Raw genomic sequence first — 18,903 nt, 5'->3', positions numbered from 1 at the left:
AAGAAAATCGTCGTAGCGTTTCTCATTGACTTTTGCATGACATCGGTTCTCTTAGATTACGTATATATTTCATCTTCTCATCTAAAATTTAAATATCTCCATTATATATCTTAGTCTGTGCTCTTTTCTCCTCCTTTCAGACAAAATTAAATACATCGCGATCAAGAATATCGTACTGCGACAATCCAGTTGATAAGATTATTTCATTATTAAAGATTGCATGGAATGTATTTAACTTCCAATTCAGGTTGCTTCAATGTCTTTAGCGAGAAAAAGCTACGCCAATGTGAATGGAGTTTGATAAATTATCCACCGGAGATCCGACTTCCTTAAGAGTTTAATGAATTAAATATACTTTCTCGTATACTTTATCGTTATATCCAGTTAACTTATAATAAGTACGATCCAGCTACCGGAATTCCGCGTCCGCGAATAAAAGAAAAATTCATAGATAATTACGAGAAACGTTTGTGCAATTTTGCAGAAGATGTAACAGCGGAATGTCGAATAAAAAAATGGAGTTATCTTTCATAATCCGTGTATATATATATATATATATATATATATATATATATAACATATTATTAATAATTAATTAGTTTAACTGCTATAATTATGGTTCAAAGTGAGCCAAATTTAAATATTCTAATAATTAATCTTCTCTTTACATATACATATAAAGACAAGATTAATTGTTAAAAGAGAAGATTATTAGAACATTTAAATTGGACTCACTTTGAACCACAATTACACACAGTTAAACTAATTAACTATTAATAATATGATAAATCTATTATTATTATATAGAGAGGAAATGGGAAGCAATACAACTCTGTTCTTTCGTGGAATATAATAATAATACTCATTGTATAATGCAATCAGACACACAACACATACACACATATACACATAAAGCTGTAGAAAACAATGTAAAAATATTACAATTATTTAATAATCAGCGCAAATATAGAATTATATAATTATTTAATGTAAATGTTTAGATTTCTTTCGAGGCATTTTACGATCATCCATGTAGTTGATTCGATGCAATGTAGGAAAATAATATTCGACAAGAGCATCATTGAGCTGTATCTTAGATTTCCTGAGGCTACACAATTATTTGTACCGGAATGAAGTCGCGCAAACTGTATCGGCGGCTGACAAGAGCAGTTTTCGCGCATTTACCGCAATCGGGAATGTAGTCACGTACCGTTGTAAATAAAGGCGAATCTCGGAGAGAATCCAATCGCGGATTCATCCGGACGTGTATAAGTTACGATCGCATTGTCGAGATCGCGTTAACAAGTCGCGACGGGTCCTACTTTGAAGTCACATTTGTCGTGTATTTTCGCTGAACAAATGCAGTCTAATTTCCTCTCTCATTCGCTTCTGTACCCAAGTGAGATGATCAGTGATTTACCTTTAATTTTAAAACACACAATTTTCTCTTAATCCAGCAGTTGATTTTAAATCTCATCGTCAATATATAAATTTTATTCATATTAAGATATCGACAGTTCGCAAAACATTAAATTGTGAATGTCTTTCATAAATTTGTTTTTATTATAATGAAACGTCATTTCACATGAATGAGCAAGATTGTCAGTTCAATTATGATCGGCTATATTTCGAGTCGCGTTAGTGGCAGCGATTTATCGTGCAGCGAGCTCGATCAGTTCGTTAATCCTCAAACAATGAGCTCGGATGAAGAGGGCAACGTTTTGCACCAAGCCGATGAAAAATTCAGAGTGCCGCTGTGGCGGCAGCCGAGTTTAATTCCAAGATAATCGGCGCATGAAAATTTATAAATTTCATCCGGTTAATCCCGTCGGTAAACAGCGGAGTCGATGAAAAATTCAAGACACTTGCTTTTTCTACGGTTTTGATTTCGCGCACGATAAACTGTGCGAAAATTGATGTATTTTCTGTTGAAAGAAGGTTCGTTGGCAATTTTCGCTATAAATTCTCATTTCGGCTTACACGATTGCCACTTTGTGAAAATTTTTTGCGCAAAACACGAATATACGTTTTTTTAAATCAACGCTCTTGACGCTATAAAGTATAATTTTCAATATATTAAAATTTATATTTAAATATAATAAATTTAATATATTAAATTTAATTATATTAATTATTTAATTATTTAATTAAATTTAAATATAATAATTTTATTTATTATATTTAAATACATTTTTCATTTTATCCAAATTTTTAATTTTCTTGATTTCTTACAGCAGAAATTTAATTATGAATTTGTAAGATTGTATAAATTTTTCGGATAATTTCGCGTTTACATATCTCTTTTCGATCTGTTACGTTACATTTTTATTTTCTCTATTATTATTCCCCAAGTAAAGTAGCAATACGAAAATTTTGATCTTTATCTGAAAGGAATAACATTGTCGCATTTTACATTTGCACATTGCCGACATTTCGATTCAATCGTCCTGTTTAAAGATTAGACGAACGTTAGGTTTTCGAGCGCACATCTCGTAGAATTTCCGCAAATTTCCGGATTCGTACAGGGCGCGCGTTTATCCGCGCGAATGCCCGCGACAATCTCGTCGTTTCGTCCCACGCGTTCGGGAATTTTAATTTAATGCATCGCGGGCGCAATTTTCCGACTGCGCATCCCCAGACCAGACGCGGCGCCAAGACAATGCAAGGGCGACACGCTTGTTCGAGGAGAGGACGGGGTCTCGATACTCGTGTATTCTCTCCCGGCGCAACTTACGAGAGCTCATACATATGTATCCCATCAACATGCATATAACATCCGAGTAATTAATGTATAACTCCCTCGCATATCGTTCCATCGCTATCGCGCGTGCCGCGCATTTTCCCTTCCTCTCTCTCTCTCTCCGCTCTTTTTTCCTCCCTCTCTATCCTCCCCTTCTATCGCGCAACACACCCGCTTTGTCACTATTGTCAAGAGAGGTACGGTAAATCCACTCCCCCTCGTGCGATTGTCTCTTCTCGTCGGTTCTCCTCCTTTGTGCTCTCCCTCTTCTTTATCCACGACTCTGCTGGTTGCTTCTTAAATAAGAGGCGATAGCGGAGAATCATTTGGAAATTTTTATCCGCGCGCCATTCTCGCGTACATCTGCAGATAAATCGCACTGTGAACAACGACGTTGTCGGACATATTGTAACGGTAGTTGAATGCGAGTCGCAGCTGCCGGCTTCGATGCAAGATATACATTCGTGTTTTTGGAAAAAAACCGCGTAGATGAAAAAACGTAGCGGATCCTTTTTTTGTATTTTTTCGTTAACCGAAGCGGTAAAATGGTATCCGCTCTGCTGCGCCTTACCTAGACTCGTGTAATCTCCTTTACAGGGAAAATATATATCGTTGAATTATTAAAATTTGTATAAAAATTTTTCGCGCGTATTTCTTTTAATGTACCATTAACATAATTATCCCGTGTTTTATGGACGATGTATAAAAAAGTTACAATGGGCGACCACTTAATTTTAACGCTTAATTATAAGGATACGTTGAATATTTTATAAACTCGCAACGCGCACAGATAACTCTGTGTAAAACCTATGCAAAGGAGATATCGATTTAAGGTTTATCACGCAGAGTCTGTAGCAGGAAGGATATTTGTGAGGCTTTTGACGTAACCTGCATAAATATCCCATTTGCCCATCATTGCCATCATATTCAAAACGTACGAAGGGCTCGACCATTCACATAAATTAAGCAGCGATCTCTCAGAAACGACCCGCGTGTCGATCGACGCGCATCACGATTGATCGATCCCGACTAAAGCCGCAAAGGGGAAGAAAGGGGCGTTTTCCTCGGGCGAATCGATTGAACGAGATCTCGCGAAGATCGGAACACTCTCTCGGAACACACAATCGATTCCACCACCGGCACGTGTGGGTAAGCAAACAAACGGCCGGGCTTCGAAGGAAGCACTCGAGATTCCGCTCTTGGAAGGATCAATTCCGAGCGGGGGTGGCGGCCCGGGGGTCCCTCCTCAATTTATCGCGGGACCCATCTAACCCCTCATCGGCCATAACCGAGCCTCCGCTTCCGGGAGAGATCGCATCCGGCGCGTATTACCGCGGCGCGTCTTTCTCTTTCTCCATTTCGCCCTGTCTCGGTCCTCCCTTCTCGTCGCCACAACCGTGAATTCCTCGTTCGTCTCCTCTTCTCAGCCTCTCCTCGAACCACCGCGGTAGCATATCTACTCGCTTTAATTGGGATCAGCTTCCCGAGCACTCGGCGCGCGAGACAGATGAAAGAAGGAAAGCGAGATGGAGTGAGTAGGGAGAGAGGGACAAGGGGGGAATCATGAGTGCTTCACAAGGAACAACTCGCGCCCCGCGATTCTCACTGTTCTTACTCACCCTTTTCTTTCTCCCTTCCGTCTGCATCGCGCGAGCGAACGGTAGAGATATACGGCTCCATCCTCTTCTCCTTTCTCTTTCCCGAGGCATTTCCACGCACGAATCCTCGTTAACACTACGGGCTCATCTTTTCATGGAGGAATTCGAATGTTCCTCGAGGAGTATATAACAACTGGTTTGGCCTGTCTCGCGCGCGTCTTTGATGCTGTCTGCTTCTTCCAGCAATGATCCAGCTCTTGCGATTTCAGTCTTTCACCGCTGCTACTGCCTCGTTGCATCGTCTTTTCGTTTCATTCATTTATTTCTCATTCGCGTGTATGGTTTAAACATTTTATTTATTAATGTAATCCTTCGTTTTTAATAACATTTTTAATATTGTATTTAGAGAAATAAACTATTCTTAATTCTTGATTATATAAATTTGTAAGAAAGTTTACCTTGAAAGAATCTATATAGATTTGAAAGATCGTTTCTTTCTTTTATACTACTCAATATATTTAGAATATTATTTTCTCGACTATTGCCAAATAATCGTATTTCGAAATGAATTGTGTGATTGAATATAAATTCGAAAGATGTAAAATGAACGAACAAGCAAATCAAACTATTAATTGCAAATTAACTAATTGCATGATTCCATTCAAGATTAAAGATTATATCGAATTTAAGATTGAATGTAATATTAAAATCGAATAAAAAGATCTGTATAGAAAAATTCCATAACAATAAAAATGGAGGGGGGGAGGGAAGAGAAGAGGAAACGCGGTAAACATACACCATAAGTGTGATTTTGCTCCCCTTCGCGCTGAAAAATGTGCACGTGGCCGTTTCACAAAAAGGGACCCACATAATTATATCGTGCAGGGTACCTATTTCTCCGTCGTGTATTGAATAACGAGCCAGTATACGCACGCAAATCCGCGTCCGCCATTATGTAGGACCCGAAACATCCGAGATCTCTGGGCCATGCACATATTCCAATCAGAAGTATACTAATAATATATTTCATAATCTTAATGTCTCTCTCAATTGCAAAATAGTTTCTATTATTTATTATATTTATTATTTATTATTTATTATAATGGAAATTTATAATATATTGTATGTTAATTTTAGAAATGCGTCAAGATTATATACATTTTATGATATTTTAATACCCGTATCTTTTTTTTAGCTTTGGAAAAATGAAACACTCTTGACGGAAAAATCAAAACATTAAATTCAAGATATTTCTTAGTTTATTACTTTTTATGTTTAATATCATTTTCAACATTTATTATAAACACGTATAGCCATGGAACGTGAGATCTTATATAAAAGTCTATATCTTATATTTTTTCCTACAATTTCTCAGTCATCAGTATTACTGTCATACAATTTTGTATCCTGATTCTTCTTTTGAAAGATGAAGATTGTGAGCGCGCAATTAATTCGATATGAATCATTTCGATAGATATTACAAATTCTCCGAATGTATTCCATATAATAAATGATTCGAAAAAAATATCCGATTCAAATATTTTTACTTCGGACTTTGAAAATTATTACATATATCGCGAAAGCCAACGCACTGTGAATTTCTGAAAACTTTTCGCAATAAGAGGTCGAAACATTAATGTTTGAACCAGCAAGTTCATCTGTATCCTTTGCAAACTTTGCGCAATATACGGACTTGTCAAATTCCTAATCTACCGTAGATTTATATGCGGGAATGCTAAAATCTCTCTCGTGACTCTTATCCAGGGGCCCTAGAATATCTCGAACCGACCCTGTTAGGCGACGCCATTTATCTAGTCGCCGATGCCGTCGTCGCGCCGAAATACACAAGACATTCCCGGATTACCCTGGAGTGATGGGGCGGCGCGTTGTCTCTTTTACGAGGATAATATTTCAGCAGAACGTCAGTCGTCGTTCCATTTCGCGCTCGCGTTTTCACACGAGAGAGAGAGAGAGAGAGAGAGAGAGAGAGAGAGAGAGAGAAGTAGTTATGTGGCATTTGCAAACGTAGCTATGATTTTGTCGTTCTGAACCTAAGCCTCTTTACGTACTACTTCGATCGTCTCGTTCTGCGAGAGACACCACTCGCGATGCTGATATAACGTTTCAACTCTTCATCGAGTAACTGGTTTATCAAAGCTAAATAAAATTTGATAAATCTTGTAGTTTCGCTGTTGAGATGAAATCTGCGACTGTATGTGTAAGGGAATAATGAGAAATTATTCGATTATACCGATCATATAACATTTGATTGATTCTCTTGCTTCTTAAAAGATGTATATCGAAAAGAATTAATCTCTATGAATACTTATGTATAATAAATTATATAAGATATAGTTAATAATATTATATTTTCATAACTGTATAAATATATTTACGTCTTATTTCACATATTAATTATGTTGTAAATTATGTTAAACGCGTAGTAAAACTAGGTAGACGGGTCATATCGAGTATCGGTTTATTGCCGTGAAAAGTGATGCAGCTAATAATTAAAATTTATTATTAACGATACAGCAAGAAGTTCCAAACAACTGACAGTGTCAGGACTTACTTCGTGTGGAATTTTTACGCGCATCATTTATAATATGCGTATTTTTATATCTTTTTTACAACTAAACTGTAATCTTTCTAAAAAAGAAAGTACATGTCAAGTACATGAAAAAAGTAACTTGAATGTTACAAATAGAAGTTTAAAAATTAAAAAAAATTATGATCCACTTGGTCTCGCGACATTATCGCCCCGCTTGATATATATCCCCTCAAAAGTTTTACGTAAAGCTATTCTTTTTTGAAACAAGAAAACAGCTACTGACAATTAAAATCCGTTATTTCATAATATTCCGTAATATATTAATTTATATGCAACTACAAAGTATTCTTTTCCTTTCTCAATTTATTAATATCATATTTTTCATTAGAATAAAATCAGGAACGCGTTGAATAATATTTATTTCGAAAGAGAAAAAACTAGCACTAAATGAAGATTATCTTGTAATAATTTGTCTATTGATTCGAAAGACAAGAAAGAATAAGTTCAGCGTCTGCGATATTGGAAATAGAAGCGATATAAAATCATTCTTGAGATCTGCGCACAAAAAGATAATATTGTCGTAATTAATTAATCGCATCGAATCATCTATATAATTCTTCTCGATGTGCTCTGTGGAAAGTCTTTTCCACTTAACGATGAAATTCTCAAGAAAGAAGCAGCCACGATTCAACGCGTAATCCTTAGTTGTCAGTGATATTGCGCCATTGATAGAGACCGCAACCGGATTAAAAGCCCTTCGTCATTATTTCCTCCGGAAACGATCTTGATGTTAATTAAGAGCGAGTCGTGCGTAGTGTTCTGATAAGGAGGGATCCTCGTTTGCATTAATTATACACATGCGCTCGAAATGTAATACATACTTCTTGCACTCGAAATGGAGAAGTTTGAGAGGGGAGAAAAAAATAATTATTTACTTTAGTTTGCTACTTCAGTTTCTAAATTTGTAATTTTTTTAATTACTTCTATCTTTTTTTCTACTAATTGATTAAATTATACCGGTTCTTTTTTTTTACACTTTAAATTTATTTTAATTTCTTTTAATGATATATATCTCTCTCACACTCTCTCTTTCTGCTTGAATTTTTTTTTCAGTTGCTATCTTTTGTATATATCAAATTTGTCCTATAAAAACAACGATATTTATATTAATTCAAAGTTTGCCGATATGGTATTGAAATATCCGATGCTAAAAATTCTGTGACCAAGATAGCATTCGATCAAATTTTAAAAAACGTTCGAGTTCAGTAAAGAAGTCACGTCATCACCGTTATATATATTTTCTAAGATATTTTCTCTGCGCATTCTTCTGGATTAAACTGATAGTAGTCTCAAGAGGCAGACACGATGCAGAGACGAATAACGCGGCTCATTATTTTCGGAGGGATGCGAGTCGGTCGCTGAAAGTATAAACGTATAATAAAAAGACAGAGACATCGAAAATTATTACAGACGAATTGATTAATCGCGAATATTTGATTCGCCGAAATAATTCGCGACGGAACGGAATATCTCGCGAGCTGTATCGTCTTAAGCGAATCATATATGCATATGACTCTTCCGTAAATATGAATTCATTTCTCCCTCATACTGCCTATCTCTCGCCGGCAACTCCACTGTTCCTCCAGCTGTGTCTGGAGAACTCGACAGTGACTAAGAGGTTGTGCACGCAACGTGTGCGTGTGTCTGCTTGCGTCAGCAATAATCAACGTGCAGGTTCTCCTGGATAACGTACGTATATATGTATATATGTACAGAGAAGGGCGAATAGCGGTGTCTGTGTCACGTTCGTATTGCGTTAACCATAGGTGACTCTCAGTGTACACAAAGTGTTCCCCGACACCTTAATCCTTTCGTTAGCGTATACAGAATATATATAGATGAACTCCCGGTCTCTCGCACACTGTATTTCATTCTAGTTCTCTTGTACGTGAAGAAACATACGAATACGTTTGCGATTTTCAATTTTATTCACAGTTACATCCTAAAAAGGGACACAAATTTACATGACGTAAGATTATTCCGTGATTATTTATGCATAAATCTGACAATTTTATTATTTTTTAAAGAAATTTTAATTTTGCGAATGAACGAAATTTACCTTAGAATTGTGTTGGGATTTGGTTATAACGCGATACGAAAGCAGAGGTAAATGCAAATTAGTCTTTAAAGCGAAGAAGTGTAATTTGTTTTTAACAACAAGGTACGAACAATACGAGGGTTTATGCCGTAGATTTCTGTTTTGACACATGTAATCCCATCGCTGAATCTCTCATCTGTAAACGTAATCGTGTTTTATTCTCCACGTTGCGTTACCTAACTGTAAAACAGGGGAATCAAGAGAGGTAAACGTTCGGTGTTAAATGCGCGGCGAGAATTCCACGAAGAGAAAAGACGGCATTAAATGGATAATGAAGTCGTAGGGCGACCCCCGCAGAGTGCGATGCACGGTGCATCAACGAAACGAAACACACCTGGAGTGATGAATGTCGTCGGTTAATGACATATGGCATATGCTCGCTGCACGCGTAAGGAACTTTCAGGGGGAGGTTGATTGAGTCCGACGAACTCTTTTTTTTTTCATTTTCCGATGCACCATATGCGTGCGTTTGAAAAGGAGAATATACCGAGACACAATCGGACGTGGGAGACAATGAGACGATTATTTCACGCGAGAGATGAAACGTCTGGTATATCAGCAGTTACTCCTCGCTCCCTTTATCAAGCCGAGTGGTTCGAGATGCACTGCCTTCTATGTAATTGACGTGCAATTTGAGTTGTGCAACGACTCGCGATAGCGAAAAGGCACTTTTTGGCTTCGAAGCCAAGCGGCAAACGACGCTATCCGCGATAAAAGATAATAGCTATAGATATATCGCGCTGGTAATAACGATTAAGAAAAAATGGATGAAGAAAAAAATTTGTCATAGAAAGGAGAGAAGTCTAAGAAGAGAATAATTATTGCAATAATTTTAATAAAATTTTCAAACGCTTTTTAAGGCAAATTAAACTCCAGATTTACGAAATAGATAACGAAACGTTACTTTATCTCGAGTCACTTTTAATTAATTACAAGGGATTTGATTTAAAGGTATTTCGCGAATAGGAGAAGATTGTGTCAATCAATGTCACACATGAGGAGATTATCTCATCTCGCGTTCGACAAAGTATCGATGATCAGATGATCGGAATATTTGACGAACGAAAATGTCTACATTTAAATAGAATTTCACAGAAAATCAGGAACACGCATTTTCGGTCAAACACCGCTCATGGCGATGTTAAACTTGCTTTAGCAGAGCACACAAAACCATCGAGTACATACACTCGGGCATTTACAACGCATTCATCTACACGCGTACTTGTAACCCACTCTTCGCCAAATATACATGCCCTATACCGCGCTAAATAACACGTGAACGGATGCGGCGCTCTATATTATTGCGATGAAAAATATTTTCTCGCTTTCGGCATTTTTCCTTCGAAATTGCGCGACTGCGATCCACGTTTTTCCTTTTTTTTCCTCGAACGTACCAAATCGACCTGAGCGTATTCTAGGAGCAGGGAGCAGATTAGATTCTCGACTGGACTTAATAACGAGACTCGCGAGCTCGAACGAAAGAGAGAACGGAAGAAAGGCGCGTCCGATAAAATTCACTTAGCACTGCGGAAAAGCCAAATGAAAATGGTTGTTTGCAGCGCGATAAAAGCCGCTGCGTGCAAGTTGTACGGGCATCGCGTCGCGTCGCATCGCATCGTGTTGCGTTGCCGCATTCGGAGAGAGCGAAGCCCTGCTCGCCAAGTATATACGTATATGTGTGTACGTACATGTGTATGTGCAGAAAGGGATCGTACTCCAATTTGAAACCGCGTGTCGCGGAAAATACGCGACGAGGTAGAACATTTTGTAATAATTCTCGGTATATATTCCGCAAAATCTCGTTTTGCATTTCTATAGAAGAAGGATAGTAATTTCGCGATTCTTATTTTCCCAATACATGCTACATATCGCCGTATCGTATTTAAAAGCTTTATTTTTATTGAATATTCTCACTTTTTAAAATTCAAATATTCTGAAAGTTAATAATTATAAAATATAATAATAATATATATAAAATAAATATATATAAAAAAAAATAATTTTATGATCATCAAGTAACACTTGCGCGATTGTTAATAAATTTTTCTCTAACGAGATATATTATAATATTTCTAAATGAAAAATTACATATGCCAAGCACGTTCTCTTAGAATTTGCGTTCTTTTCTAAATCATTTAAATTTGCAGAAATTATGTGGAAATATTGTTATCATTAAACGCATCAAATTGTTCTATTCAAATATATTCTTCGCTTCCTTCTGCCACTTTATCATATTTTTCACCGAATAATTTTGTTATGAATATAAAATATAAAATTATTCTTGCTTAATTAGTTCTATAATTATATAGAATCAATTAAGCAAGAATAATTTTATATTTTACATATTTTCAAACTTTTCTCATTTTTTTTAATAATTTCCATCAACAATCCTCGATTGTCGAAAATACGATAAAGTATTTGATAAACAACGAGAATAAATTTTTCAAAGCAATAGTTTATATGTTATTTATTCCAAAAGTACAGAGACCGGCACATTCCTATATCCAGTAATCGATAGTCGCACAAAGAGAAATGTAAATAAATAATAGGTGCGACGAGATGCTACGAGCATATATCCATATCGACATTTTCATTAATGTTTCGCATCGCAGTTTTATATCCGCGTGTCGTTTCTTCTTGTTTTATACGTCGGAATTAAATCGCATTTTATTGGCCGACAAATCGGAAGGAAATATGTAAAGGTAAGACATAAAACGGGAAAGAGAGAATTAAACGTGGATGAGCGGGACAAAAAAAAAGCTGCCAATTATGTATTCAAATGTGATCGCGTGTCGCGATCGAAGCCACACGCGGGAGGGAAAAAGGAATAAAAATTCAATTTAAAAAATGTCCGGCGTCGAAAACGTCACAAGCGCGCCGAGTGATAGCGCGCGCGGCATCGATTCTATTAAAATACAACCGTCCTCAAAATTGATGAACCCAATTTCGTCCTCCGGTTTGATTACAGTTACCATTATCGATACCGCGCGGCCGCGGCCGTATACTTTTGCGGGATTACATTTAAAATGGAGATCGCGATCCCTGGCGAGCTTGGGCGAGCGTTTGCAATAAATAGCCCGCCGATGTAGTTGCTTCGAAACGTCGCTCCGAATATATCACGGATTTAAAAAAATAAAGATACAGAATACTCTCCGAGCGAGAGAGAAATTTTGTTTGGCACATTACCGTATATTTTTGAGAACGAGCCGAGATTATTTATTAGTTGTCTGTTTTACATATATGGACTCTTGTCTCTCCCTTCGAAGTTTGTCTCCTCCGTTTGTTTCCCCGAAGTAAAGATAAAATTTATTTGCTGCTACTTTTCAAGATACCGTATTATATTTTAATACATTCTGTTTTACTTTGACATCGCAATCTAATGATAAAGAGATGTGTTTGTTAAGTTCTTTCGCTCTATCTTTTACGTGTTTTCTTTTCACGAAGCATAATTCAAGTCGAGCGGAATGAAAAATAGGACGAGACAGCAACTCGATTATTAACAATGTGATTATTTTGTACTTATTCCGATATACACACGTTTAATGCATTCTCGTGTTCGATAAATAAAGCCGAAGAGCAAATAGGGGCATCATTTAGCGCTAACGAATAGCGTAGCGAAAACACAAATCGCCATGTATAAACTTCACGCGCACACATATGTCATTTTCGGAAGAAACCCTCCGCTGACCGTGATATATTTCAACGCGCGATTGTGCCGATTATACCTCGCGCCCGACGAGACTCGTGATCGCCAATTATCGCCGCGATTTCGTCCGCGTCATATCGGCCACCAATTATGGAAGCTCGCAAAATAGATTCGCGTGCACTCGGCTTTATAGGCGCGCGATAAAACGCGTATAAATTCGTTGGCCGCGCAACGATGATCCGGTAAATTTGTCGTTGACGGCGTAAAACAAGGGACGAAATTAATTGATCGTGCATTAATTATAACCAGATGCCATGGTCACTATTATATGAGAGCTACTGAGCGCCCGCCCATTCGACTCAACGGATCATTAAACATTTTCGGCAGAATTTCAACGATATTCACATTGTACTCGAGAAAAAACGGTGGAGAATGTATTTTTGAATTTTTGATTTGTTTAAAAAGCAAAAAATATCATAGAAAATATATGCATGTGCGCATCTAGAAAAAGATTGGGTTATTCAATCAAAATGCGACTTCAAATAACGTTCTTCCTGTCTTACGTTATCGTATTTGTATCTCGCGAAAGAGGTTGTTCTTTTCAAGATTCATCAATTTTGAAGAACTTGAGTTCCATATTACAAACAATTAAATTATACAATGCTAACAATGAAATATCACTTCGCAGATCACCAAGCGCGAATCTGCCATATCGAGCATGATATCTCTGCTCTCTTGAATTTAATTATTGGTTAAAATTATACATTCAGATCACGTCCCAAACTAACTTTGCTATTAAAATATCATGATTAATTGGTATAATTACATTTGATTAATGATCTTAATTACGTCATCTTTCTCAATCCTCGAACGCGTCCTGCATTTCCGTGGAAATTGTTATATCATGATTTGCTACTATGGAACAGAAGTCACGCGGTTTTTTGTTCGATCGATATCGTCAGCAATATTGTGATTATTAAATGAAAACACACAATAGCTATTATATTTCTCTAATTATCATTTTTTTTATTTTAAAATTATATTAAAAATCATAAAAGTTAAGTAAAAAAAGTATAAATTCGTGCAACATTTTTGGTTGAAATTGTTACGAAACGTGATTATTACGTATTTTTCTTTTGTTATCAAAATTTTCCGAAATGTTCTAATGATTAAAACTTTAGAAATCAAAGTAATCTTCAAAATGTGAACCGAGTTCCGTGATTAAGTCACAGTCCAATTCCCAGACTTTTCTTTCTTTAGTAAATTCTTCTCTCGGAGTTTACGAATCCTGAATTCTTCGCATCTTGACTCACTGTTTACAGTAAGAAGAAAAAAGTCTCGAGACGAAAATTCTTTCGTTTCAAATTAATATATATTTGTAAAAGGTACGCACAAAAGTTGAAATTGTATATATTCTTTTCCATCTTCAAAAGTGAAACATTTTCAAGATCTACTAAACAAATTAAATTTTTTTTACAATCTAAATTATATTTTTACCGTATTGAATCAGAAAATATTGTTTACACAAAAGTTATTTAGAAGTTCAAACATGCATTTATACGATAACAATGTAATTATTTATTATTTCCCGAAAAAATTGCTTTTTGAAAAATTAATTAACTTTTGGAAAAATTAATTTACAAAAACTTGTTTTTTCCTGTATATATTTTTACAATAGAAATTAAATAACTCTGGTCAGAAACGAATATATATTCAACAAATAGTTTATATTTTATTGTGGAAAAAGTATTTTTGTGGACGGATTAAAAAAAAAATTCAAAGGGATGCTTTATTATTGAAAAATCTATGAGAAAAACAAGGAAAAATATTTCTCTGATATCTTTATACGTTCTACAGTTATATGCCTATTTGAAGCGAAAAGAGATGTTCACTTCCAGGAGTCACGCGTTCCCTTGTGACTCACGAGCGGGAGATACAATCCCCGGTAAAATATCGGGGATACCTTTCGAAGGAGGAGATCCCGCGGCTTAGAAGGAAATCGCGCACGAATGATCTCGTGAACTCGAGAATACGCGGGTAGCATCGTCGACGCGGATTAAATCTCAAGCCGACCGAATATACACGGGAGCGAAATCACCACCGGACGCGGTACCTAGTTATTAATACGTAACAGATTAGCCGCGCGCGTTCACGTCGGATCGCGTGTATTCCGACCACGTTTTTCCGGTTATATGATCTTGGTCTGACTCTCGACCCGACTTTGTCATTACAGTGACAATGACAAATGCGGAAGCAGTGGTAGGAGAATCTGCTGCGCTACCGTGCGACGTGAAACCGCCGCTCTCGGGGGACAAGCTGCACCTAGTTATTTGGTACAAGGAAGAAGCGGATGCACCGATATACAGGTAAATTCTCTCCATCTCTCTCCATCTCTCTCTCTCTCTCTCTCTCTTGCGCGCGCGCAAATTCATTCTTATGTTGATCGCGTGCAATATCGTTCTCGCTTTTCAAGCGTAAAACGGAAACCGCGAAGCCGCGTTCTCATTATTATTACAGCGGCGTTTGGCGCTGCAAAGATTATTCGTAGATTTCGTATTTTGATATCTAACTTCGGTTGGAATTAGCATAAGGATTTAAGTTTTCATCTCGAAGTATTTCCGCGCCGCGTTGTTATTTCGAAAATGTAAAACTCGCGACATATTAAATTAAACTTTTCCTTCGTACGAAATAATTCAAAAATGCTCCGTCACTTTCAATTGTTTACAGCGAATGTTTTTAGGGCCTCGATAAATTTTTTCTATAATTTTCGAAAGAGAGAATTGATTTTCCATCAATTTTTACATCCCGTATACATGTAACATATTTTAACGTAAACCGACTTAGATATCTAGCGTAATAATTCTGTCACACGTATTTGACATCGCAACACTTATAGTATGTAAAATGATAACATCACGTATGATATATATGAAAGACGAATTATATCACGTAGAAATTTAAGATGCATTGTAATACACGTAGGATAATAATTGTGGAACAAGATCGCACATGACTTTTCATTTATCAATGCATGATAATAGGTGTAAATGTAATTTCGCATATAATATATTCCTCCAGAGCGATAAATTTATTTATTCAAAAGTATAACAAGCAAGTGTAACAAGCAACTAGAAACGAAACTAACGAACGCAGATTATAAATTGCGCCTTTGAGATTTGCTCCCGATTTATAATACTCGATGCTCCAGAATTTGTAAATAGATTATACAAGTATGATTTAGAGATTATTCTTGTACAATGTAATATAGAGAGCAATTATACATAAAATATACATAAAATTTTACAACTTTTTAAAGAAATAATTCTGGGATAAAAGAGTTTATGTAATATCGCTTAAAAAGAGAAAGAATCTGGCATAAATAATATTAGCAGAATAATTGCAACGGTAATTGCTTCCGAATGAGATTTATCAATTTCTTAAGACAGAACGCCCTGATTATGCGCGGGATATACTCGAGTCAGTTGAGAAAACGAACTCTTCTCCGTTTGTTCCGCGTTGAACTTAATTCGCGCAAATGGAAATGCCTCTCAAACAGAAAGACAGGCATAATTTACATTCCGCGCCGCGGAAAGTGACATATCAGAACTGCAGGAAAATCGCTCGATGTTCTAGTTAGGAGGAGAACCCTCCGACGTTCATCAAATCAAAGCGAATTACATTTGCAAGAGAAACGTTAATTGACCGACCTTTAACACATGCGATCGACATATATAAACGATCCCCTTGACATAATAATTATTAGTAATGATGCCGTCATGTTTACAGTCACTCTCTCTAATTAGATTTACGCTTCTGTTACACACTTGTATACATGTGTGTTGTAGAAAAAAAAAATAATTTTGCATCGTTACGATCTACATATGTCTCTACATTAACAATAACATTTTTCGATAATCCGTAATTATTTTCAAATATTCGAGATGTGTGGAAATCATTTTTATATATAAAGATTGTTTCAATTCAATTCGTGGCAAAAAAATCATTTTTAAATATCATATTTTTAATTATATATGTATAATTTTTATACCATTTGTATAAGTCGGCTTTCTTTCTCTGCTGTACAATATTAAAATTAAAATTTATATGTTGCAAAATGTTCTTTTGACTTTAACATTTCCCAACCTTTCAAAAGTTTTTACGAAACGTTTATTGTCGCAAAACGCACACAACAACATATATAATTGTTTTATTACATAATAAAAGAAAATAACGAGTATAAATAATAAAGTAACGATAATGCGACAGAAGTGGACATCCTATAAATGTTTAATCTGTTTCTCTTACTGTTACTACCGTGTCCAATCTTCTGAAAACTACTGGCATTACAAGAGATTGTTTTCGTTGAAATGAAAAAACTTTTCTGTTAAACGCGTCTTACATCTACAATTCGCTCAAGGGCTCTCTCTTCGACGACTCGATATTAGTTTGCCGGGTTTTTCTTTTCAAAGGAAAAAATTAACGTATGCTAAACTCTCACAGAAAAGAAATTAATTAATTCGCCGCGACTACAATTTTGCCTGTATGATTCCGCCAATTTGGGAATTCAAGTGCCATGCGCGTATTCTTCGTAACGAAGCACGATTATTTTGGAAAATTCGAATTCTGCATCCAATTTTCACGTCTGAGTTTTTTTTTGAGCCGGTTTAATCGCGCGATTAGCTTACACAGAAATTCAAAGGGAGAGAGAAAAAAGACGCAAATACACAGAAGCGGTGAATTACTTTTAATGCATTTTATGCATGCGTGTGATGAGAATGCACGATGACTGACAGCCATTAATTTGTATATTACGTTTACGTTTCGGAATCTCGTATCAACCAGTCGTTCCCCATCTCGGTGTTACTAACTTTCCTGGATTGTTGGCTTATTACATTGTATATTTGCCGACGGATTTACTCATCGCGTTTGAAGTTTGCGAAATTTTTGCGAGGATAATGCGCGCGCGGCTCGGCATACGTTACTTTAGTCTGGTTATTAATTATAAATGGCAGAGTAATGCATTAAGCATACTAGCACAGCCAAAATTATCTCGTTGTAAAGCCGACGTACTGATCTTGATAATGTATTCGTTGCTTGGCAACCGATGCGCGCAATCGATGCGTCCGCGTAAAATCTACGCAAGAGGATTAATACGCATGCGAAAGAGAGAACGTGAAATTACGTAATTTGATTAAAATCGCTGCAAAATAGTAATAATAATAATAATACACTCGCGAGAGATGCGCGAATACGCGGAACGGATAATGAATTTAAGTTCTGAGCGCGTATCCCGCGCCACTTAAGCGCGTATCTCGGATGTCGGGACAATGAGAGGAAAAAAGAGTTAATCTCACGCCACCCACTACCACCTTCGGCTGCTTTTCGGTCGCGCGGAGAAGAACGGGGGATTAAAATACTCACGCATCCCGGTAGCTTTCTCCCTCCTTTCCTTCGAGTTGCGCCCGATTCTTTTATCCCGAGAGTTGATATCGCGGTTTTATGCATAGAAACGTGGCGAAGCCGGGAATCCCATCTTTTCCTGCGAGGAGGGTAGGATGGATCTGTGGCAACCCAACTCTGTGACACACTTAGCGCACGTGTATGTCTATTTTTCCTCTTCTTCTTCCCCCTTCGCTGCCGCGGAGTGTTTCCTCCCAAAGTGGTCCATATAGCGAATTGGCTGCCCTTTATTTCTCGCAGCCTTTCCTCCCCTTCCACCTTTGCCGTCTTCTTCATTCTCTTTTCGTCTCACGAGCGCACCGTCTCTCCCAGCTTGACTCTGATATATGAATTGTGACGGGGGGCTTAAAGGTATCCCAGAGCAAAATTATGGATACGATATTATTTCTTTCGGCGCACCCAACACACGATACACCGTGCGCATTTATTGTATTATCCCGCTGGCGCTCGTTCTCTCTCTCTCTCTCTTTCTCTGTCTATACGTATATATTTTTCTTTTTCTTTTTCACAGTTTTATTAAGTTGAAAGTCTTTCGACCCGTGACGAAGTGCTCCGTCGCGCCACGGCGGCTTTGTTTTTTGAAACGCCCATCCTCTGATCCTCGAGCAAATTGATCGATCTTTGTCTAGTCCTTCGTTTTTCAACCGAATCGCTACAGACATAAGAAGGAAACACGCGTAACGACTATTATGTCTGAAATTATTCTTTTCTTATATGTATGAATGATTCTTGGATTAATCTCGAAAAGTT

The 18,903-nt window shown here is 36.9% G+C and overlaps 2 protein-coding genes across 8 annotated transcripts in view; one reads left to right on the top strand and one right to left on the bottom strand.

Annotated features, from left to right (window-relative positions):
* The window catches only part of Nachrbeta2 (nicotinic acetylcholine receptor beta2), a 316,200-nt gene that overhangs the window by 253,963 nt on the left and 43,334 nt on the right, over window positions 1-18,903 (bottom strand). The window lies entirely within an intron of this gene.
* LOC145971572 (protein turtle homolog B) overlaps window positions 1-18,903 on the top strand; it is a 230,575-nt gene that overhangs the window by 169,615 nt on the left and 42,057 nt on the right. For all 7 annotated transcript variants that reach the window (XM_083099394.1, XM_083099391.1, XM_083099390.1 and 4 more), the window contains one exon: window positions 14,927-15,059. In XM_083099394.1, coding sequence (XP_082955520.1) covers window positions 14,927-15,059 — 133 coding nt within the window. The remainder of the gene's footprint in view (window positions 1-14,926; window positions 15,060-18,903) is intronic.

The sequence above is a fragment of the Camponotus vicinus genome, unplaced genomic scaffold (assembly GCF_025532165.1).
Source record: "Camponotus vicinus isolate PSW18456_S1 unplaced genomic scaffold, iyCamVici1.0 SCAF_5, whole genome shotgun sequence".
Lineage (NCBI taxonomy): Eukaryota > Metazoa > Arthropoda > Insecta > Hymenoptera > Formicidae > Camponotus > Camponotus vicinus.
Note: the sequence above shows the minus strand (reverse complement) of the source record. Positions and strands in the feature narration are given on the sequence as shown.